The following is a 7,957-nucleotide window of genomic DNA, read 5'->3' as shown; positions in this document are numbered from 1 at the left end:
CAATCGGCTCAAGGAGCTTTAATTCAATACGCATTCGCTATATAGCGACTGTCCTAAAATTTTTTTTTTTTTATTATTATTATTTTTATTTTTTTATATTATTTTTATTTTATTTTATTATTATTCTTTTTTATTTTATTTTATTATTTTTTTTTTTTTCTCGGCCCTCCCTGGGAAGCTCAGGCTAACCCCAGGGTCGGCCAGCCAGAGTTCTCTTTCCACATACCTGGTCCGGCTCCCAGTGCCAGTGACGGTAACTAGCAGTCTGTGGTGTTCCACAGACCCTAGGCTAAGCGGCCAGATGAACAACATAACCCGCACTAAGCAAACATGAACATACACTAACATATGATATCTGGCCTTGACAGTACTGTACTGTCTTACTTCACAAGAGATTCAAATGCGGAGTTGTGCGAAAGCACCGGTGCCGCTTGTCAAAAAACAATATGTCACTATGTCCTCGAAAGTAGAAGAATCGAAGTGGTGGTCGCTCTGTCAAATGAAGTAGTTGAAACTTGAGTTGCGTTGAGTGACATGATTCGCAGTCAGTGTTAAACTACGAGAAGAAAGTAACTTGTAGAAGAAACATTTCAGAATAAAAGTGCCTAGGGCCTATGAACACCAAAATCCAGCCCTGTCTACGGGTAAAGTCTTTCACAAGGACCGTGTCCAACCAACGATACTTTTTGTAGCTATCCATTGGCGTCTTCTAGAAACGATCTTTCATCACTTGCTGCCACTGCATGGGGAACCAGAACTTATGTCAGTTCCAGGATAATTTTGGTATTAGGTGTTTAACCCTTGGCCATGGAGTGATCGTATACTACCATACCTTTTAGGTTACTGGTATCAACAAAGATCACATTCAACAGTGTGGCAAATTTTTCGTGAGCAGCAACTCTACACATCACGCGCAGCGAGTACATGCCCTCTCAAAAGATGATTTTTGTTCGTGGCATCTGCAACATTGTATTGGACCTTCCTCTACTTTTCATGACTGTATCACAATTCACACGCGATGCTCTAATGAATCTCCCATCACTAATAAGCAGAAAGTCATTCCTAGCTTGTGGTTTTAGTGGGATATTTGGGCTGGTGACTACCTGATTGACCTATTTTGCTTGCAATCTATGCTAAATTCAAAATTACAGCCATTTCTTGCAGGAGGAACTGGAAGTTCCAAACACGACCAACAAATGTAGTTCATGCATGATGAAGCTTGAGCACATTTTAGTCTCACTGTTCGAGATTTCTTGGTAAGTATTCTGGCCGTCGGATTGGTAGAAGTGAGCCAGGCCGACTGAACGTGTTAGATACTCTGAGGCTGTTCAAGGTCATTCGACCAGTTGCTCTGATGTATACGTAAAGTTCTCATCATTGGTGTACAATAATGACTTTAATAAAAAAAAAATTAACTTCACAGGAGTCTTTACCTTAATTGTATGAAATAAACAGAACGAGCTATAACTCGATGGAGAGATGGTTCTGAATCCATTTCCATATGAACTTTTGTAATCCCTTACCTCAATGGACATGTTCCCCAAGTTTTAATGTGACCTTTCAAAAACTTTCTACATATCAAAATTCAAATATACTCTGTGAAATTAAAATTTCTGCAATACAGAGAGGGTATAAGGTAGGGTAGAGTAATTACTACAATATTAGAGGAATACATAGGATACTAAGAACAGTAATATAGAGAGGATACTTAAAGTAATGGTAGTTGAGGAGCACATGATAAAAGTTGCAGACGCTAATACATTTAGTAGCATCTGAAAAGGTGAAGACTGGCAAGTGTGTTTTGAGTGCTGGCACCTGGCGACTTCGCAGCCAAGGGACAGGGGACACCTGGTTCCCTGCCTGACTCCCAACCTTGGCCGCGAGGAGGCGTGGCAGGGACTGCTTTCAAACTGAAACTCTTACTGGGGATATCAGGCAAGCCTGGGAGCCCCAAGGTGTTTAGGGAAATGAAGTGGATATAAGAATGGGAAGGGGAGGGAAAGTTGGATAGAAGACAAGGGGTAGAAGAAATAGAAAAAGTAAAAAAATACAAAGTATTCAAGTATTGAGAGCAGAGGAGAGGGGAAATAGAGATAGAAAGTAGGGGAAGAAGAAAAAGGTATCCCCTAGAAGAATGAGTAACATAGATTAAGAAAGTACAACAGATTTAAGCAAGACTAGTGAACAGATACTTAATCTAAACTTATGACCAAATATCGGCCAACCATAAACAATATGTACATTGACTCTAGCTTTAGACCACACCACAATACTAGTGGGGAGACATTAACAAACTAATTCTATTTCCTGAAAATGGTTAGAAATAATCGATGGCCGGTACGCACTGGGGCCCACCTTTCTACCAGTGGGTCTGCAATGGTGATGGAGTGACAGCCAACTGAGGTCACAACTCACTAGATGGTAGCTAGCTTGGCTGTAGCTTTGGTGACCTGTCGACGGATAATGATTCTCCCGTTTTTGGAAGAGGACTAGTACCTTCCTGCAGCCATATTTGCCAACGTCTGTGCACTGTTGTATTGTCAAGACCCACATAATCTGCTACACGATGAAGCAACCATCCATCCTCTCGAAGCCCAATAATCTCCCTCAGTTGAAGTTGCTGATGTCGAACATGACATCTTGGCATTCTCTACAATTTCCTTGCACTCTGAAGTCGGTTCCTGCGCGATAGAAGCCTGTTAAGTACATCACACTGTCTCATTGCTTTGAACTCAAAGGTCTCTGTGTTCTTTTTTTATATTATCAGAAACTTCCTCCCGATCATTCTCTCTGGTGCTGCAATTTCAATGGTACATAGTAATTGTAAAATCAAAATTTTTAATAATCGCAATCCATGCTTTCCTCTTCTGGGATAAAAAAAAAAAAAAAAAAAATTATATTAGGGTTACCCGTAATTGATTACATTAACCAGTATTTGTGTATAATTTGCGTGTGTTCTCGGGTCGATTTGCCTGTTTTTTTGGTCGAAAAAACCCGTTTCTGGGGATAAAAACCTTGCTATCTACGCCCGTGACCGACTAACTCAGCCACTGAGTGAAAAACCCATTAAAGTTCCTCGTGTCATCGACCGGATTCGAACCCGGGCCTTTTCCACCCGGTGTGGGGCGCACGGTGACGACACCATTGTGCTACACGGGCAGACCCTCTTCTGGGGGACATGTGTTATTGTTAGGGCGGCTCCTAGAACGTTAGTTCAAATCTGCCTCGTATTACTGTAGGTTTTAACAGACTATAAGCTAGGCCAGACTTGGAGTAGTGTCATGTTTGTGTATGTTGTGATGTGCTGGCCTCTTGGCTACCTACAAGCAGCGATCGCCAAGAAGGCTGCTTGCAGATACTCGTCCACATCACGGGAAGGTGGGCCAGGTCCAGTAGATGGGACGCCTTAGGTCTCAATTTGAGACAAAATGAGAAAAAAAAAAATAAAAAAAACCTCTTCTGGACATACTAACTTTGCCTTATTGTCTTAGTTGCTTTGACCCTTATAGAATGTCTAATCCAAATTTTGACGAACCAAGTGGTCAGGAGCGCGAGTGCAGTAGCACACGCTCTTTGAGTGGACCAGGGTTCAAGCCCGTGACTGCTAAATACGAATATTTTTTCATAAAAAAATATTTTTATGTAAAAACTCGGGATACAAAAATAAATACAGCTCTTAGAGTTAAGAATTATCATGGCACTGATTGTGGGCTTATCATAATACATGTACAGCAATTACCAACACCAATTATTTTAACAGCAAGCCAAAATTACACTTTAATAACAAAATTAAAAATAAACACTGATTTTTGGAGTTTGCAACTTGAATTTTCTATTGAGCAGACACTCCAGATACAGATCATCATAAACCTTGATTTCTTAACTTCTATGATATCCTGATATAAAGTTTTACAGACTGATTTTAACGTTTATAACAAAACAAAAGCAGTATAAACAGTAGTATTTGTACAATAGCTATGAATTTTTAAAATATATCTGATCAAAATTTTGTCCACAAAATTAAAAAAAAAAAAAAAAAAAAAAACACGATATATTTTGAGTATGTATTAATGTACAATAATACATACTCAGAATCACAGTATTGCAAACATCATACATTATGTTATAAAGGATGAGTCAAGCAAAAACTGTTTCCAAGTTCCTTTACCCCGATGAGGATCCTTCTTCGGCTCCACGAAGCCAGGTGAAGAAACGTCCCACAGAATGCAGAGCCACATCTTTACCTTCTTTTTCACTTGGATCGCTGCTGGATTCCCATTCTTTAAATGCAGCTTCTGATATCAAGTCTTCGTCATACAATGTATCAAAAATGTGATGAAGCACACCCTGAGGATGATTCAGTTTGTTTACAAGCGCCTGGAGGGCATACAGTGCTGTTAGTTCTAAGTTTGGTTCATGGTCAAGGAACCTTTGTAATAATTGAGTTCGCTCTTTGAGCATATCTTGATTTAGTTTATAAGAAGTGCCATCCTTATAAATAGAATTTTCCATGATTGTTGTTACAAGGTTTCTGACAAACACTGTATTCTTTGATTCTCCTTTAATATTTTCTTCAATCCATTCACTAATTTCACCATTAGAGTTATTTTCCTTTAAGAAACGGGTCAGTTGTGTTTTTATATTAACAGAATGAATAATGCTTTTGGCATTTAAGGTTCCATGAAGGAATCCTAATTTATTATTTTCAATAAATCGATTCACACACTGAGGCGATTGTAATATATCTTCCCACATCAGTCCTGATTCTTTCCATACTACACTAACATCAGTTGGTCCCGTCCTTTCCAAAGCCATCCGAAGAATACCAAATATTAATTTGCTTGCATTGCCATTTGCAATGCAAGGTTTAATAGCAGTCTTCATAAACGACAAACAATGTTCAAAAGTTGGTTCAATGAATTCAATTAAATATATCCATATTTTTGAGATATCAACAGCATGATCATTTGCGAAGTCTACAACATATTTCAAACCCTGAGTATACTGTTCCAAAGAAATTACATTTCTTTTCACCAGTTCTTTATAGAGTTTCCCCAACTTTCTTGGCGCGGTCTCAAAAAATTGTTCATCACTGGTGGAACGTTCAAGAACACGCATTATGGTAGTACAAATAAATATGTTAACGGTAGATGGGCAAACCACTTCTTTCACATTTTCAATAGTCTTTAGATAATCTTTATTCATCAGAAACTCGTCAATGAGTATTTTTGATTTCTGCTCCATTTCTTCATCTGACGTGTAGTTATCTTTCAGGACACAGGTCACCTCTTTTTGGGTTGAAGTCTGTGACGTATTCACATTTTTTGATAAAGAGTTATTCGATAACGTATTTCCTACTTCCGCTGCTAGTTCTTTATCATCAATAGGAGAAAATTTACCAGAAAGGCTTGGTGATTTGTGGAGCTCTCTATTACAGCTGCAATTGCATGCTTCAGATTTAGCTTGACCTCTACCACTCTGAGAATGTTGTGAAAGTACTGAATATCTGTTGCTGTAGGAAGGTGGAGTCCTTTCATTAACTTTGTTTCCAGTCCCGTCACCACTACTTGCAAAGGCCCAGTTGGAAAACATATTACTTGGGTGTAATCGTAAACTTCCGGTTTTCATCCCATCACTGGAAAGTTCCAAGTTGCTGTTACATCTTCTGATATGGCCATGATCACCGGACGAATTGGAAGAAGAATAAATACAACTGTTTTTATCAAAATGATAAGGCCTTGCTGGTAAAGCAAGTGGTGTTTTTTGCTGTAATGGAGTTTCCACTTCTGTTTGATGAATGACATTTATTTTGGGCAATACAGCATCTTGACCTTTGGGAATCCATTTATTTTCCCTTAGATTAATTATATCCAACAACGTATCTTTAATCTTTGGGGTTAACCGAGAATCTTCTGATATTTCTTTAATTTTTTTAAAGTATTCATTCATATGATTCGTATCTGTTGATTCCTTGTCGGCCTGCTTATCAAGTTCTACATCCAATATTTTTCCAACAGTGTGGAGAAGTGTACACAAACATTCCAGTGATATCTCATCATAATGTAATAACAGAGCACTCAAACATCTGTGCATAATATTTTCAGTAAGCAAATTATGTTTATATAATTGACCTAAAAGTTTAACGTTCCCCAAAGTTTTATTTCTCTCATCATATATTTGATTAATTTCTCTTTCCAACTGCATCTTTTTCATTTGCCTGTTACATTGCTTAAACTCCTTAAGTTTTTCTTCCAGCTTGAACAATTCACGATTAAAGAAAAACTTCAAGCATTTTGTTATTAACAATTCTTTAAATGAAAACCTCTCACCAAAAGAACTGATATTTTGGGACACCACAAAAACATCAACTTTGGTGCAAAATTCTGCACACATAGTAGCATATTTTGGCTCCTCAACCATCTTTTCGAACACCAACTCTACGATTTCCTTCAATTTCTCAAGGGAACTAATTTCTATCTGATTTATAGATTCCATCACTTTTCTCAGATTTTCTGGTGTAGTTTTATCAATAATATGCTTTAAACTCAAAAACCACTGCTCTGTCCTCTCTTCTTCTGAAATACTAACAGTCGATGCTCCATCTGAAGGATTCCATCCATTTTCACTTTCGAATCTTACAAAACTGTTGTTGAAGTCTCGATAATCAAGTTGCTTAGTACACCGATATGATACATCATCCGAACTTTTAAATATTTTATTTTTTATAATTTCCAGATCTGGTAAACTCCCTGGTTTTTCATGACTCAGAGTATTGGACCAAAGACTTAATGATCCAGCTCTCTCATACTGGAATTTGCTGCCTGTTTCGCATTCTGAAAGCCTTTCTGATGTTTCATTGGAAGAAAGATTTGTGGCTATTTTAATACTTAAATTATCTTCATTAAGCTGACCATTCCGCATACCTCCTGAATATAGTTCCATCGTATAAAATGTTTGTTTATTACTACTTCAAATCCAGTGAACAAAAAAAGCACCTAAAACAAAACCAAAAAATTATTAGTTTTAATATGTATACTAGTGTTATTGAAACTAATTTTTTTAAAGGACACAAGATAGGGAGAGGACTAACAGGAGAGTAGGAGTTTATAGTGTGTACATACCATCCTCTACTCTTTCCACTTTTTTTTTTTTTTTTTTAGTTGTTGGCGCATCGGCTTCTGTTGCCATAATGCACCTCCCAAGGTTTTTGCAGTACTTTGATCCAAGCCCGAGGTGGGATTCGAACCCGCAACCTTTGGGTTACCAGGCAGGCACTTTACCCACCCGGCTAGCCCGGTCGGCACTCTTTCCACTCAAATCCAGTTTGGTTAAACTACTGATTGATTAGAATGCCAAACATCTTTTCTTCTTTTAATTGGGTAGCACTTTATCGGCCAAATACCCTTGGGCAGCAAAAAGGGGAACCAGAGGACACATGCATCCTGCAACCTATTGGATGCTGACCCCTGATGGTTACTCCGCAACTCAAAAGCCACGGAAAAAATCTGAAATTATAAATAAATCAAAAAAAAAAAAAAATTATGGCAAAATGTTAGTAAGACTCGTTTTAATAACCTTCAAGCCATTATCATCATCATCATCATCAGCCATTTTCAATCCACTGCAGGATGAAGGCCTCTCCAGCAACTTTCCAGTTCCTTCTGTTTTGAGCACTGGCCATCCACTTACTACCCAAAAACTCATGAATTTCATCTATCCATCTCCGCCTTTGTCTTCCAGGTTTTCTTCTAGCTCCTCTTGGGTACCATTCTGTTATTTTCTTAGTCCATCTGTCTTCATGTCTTCGAGCTATGTGTCCTGCCCAAGACCATTTTAGTTCTTTAGTTTTGATAAGAATGTCCTTTACTTGAGTTTGCTGCCTAATCCATGTGTTTCTCTTCTTATCTAACAGTCTGATTCCCAATATAATTCGTTCCATTCTTCGCTGTGTAGTTCT

At 38.1% G+C, this 7,957-nt stretch overlaps 1 protein-coding gene across 1 annotated transcript; it reads right to left on the bottom strand.

Annotated features, from left to right (window-relative positions):
• Nucleotides 1-4,164: 4,164 nt before the first annotated feature.
• LOC150090561 (eukaryotic translation initiation factor 4 gamma 3-like) lies at nucleotides 4,165-6,942 on the bottom strand. The gene has a single exon (XM_090381937.1). It carries the CDS (start codon nucleotides 6,940-6,942, stop codon nucleotides 4,165-4,167), a length of 2,778 nt encoding a protein of 925 aa, XP_090238063.1.
• Between the last annotated feature and the right edge of the window lie 1,015 nt (nucleotides 6,943-7,957).

The sequence above is a fragment of the Mastigoproctus giganteus genome, chromosome 1, assembly GCF_048544385.1.
Source record: "Mastigoproctus giganteus isolate SK-2022 chromosome 1, ASM4854438v1, whole genome shotgun sequence".
NCBI classification, from domain to species: domain Eukaryota; kingdom Metazoa; phylum Arthropoda; class Arachnida; order Uropygi; family Thelyphonidae; genus Mastigoproctus; species Mastigoproctus giganteus.
The sequence above is the reverse complement of the archived record's forward strand: the minus strand, read 5'-3'. Positions and strand labels throughout refer to the sequence as shown.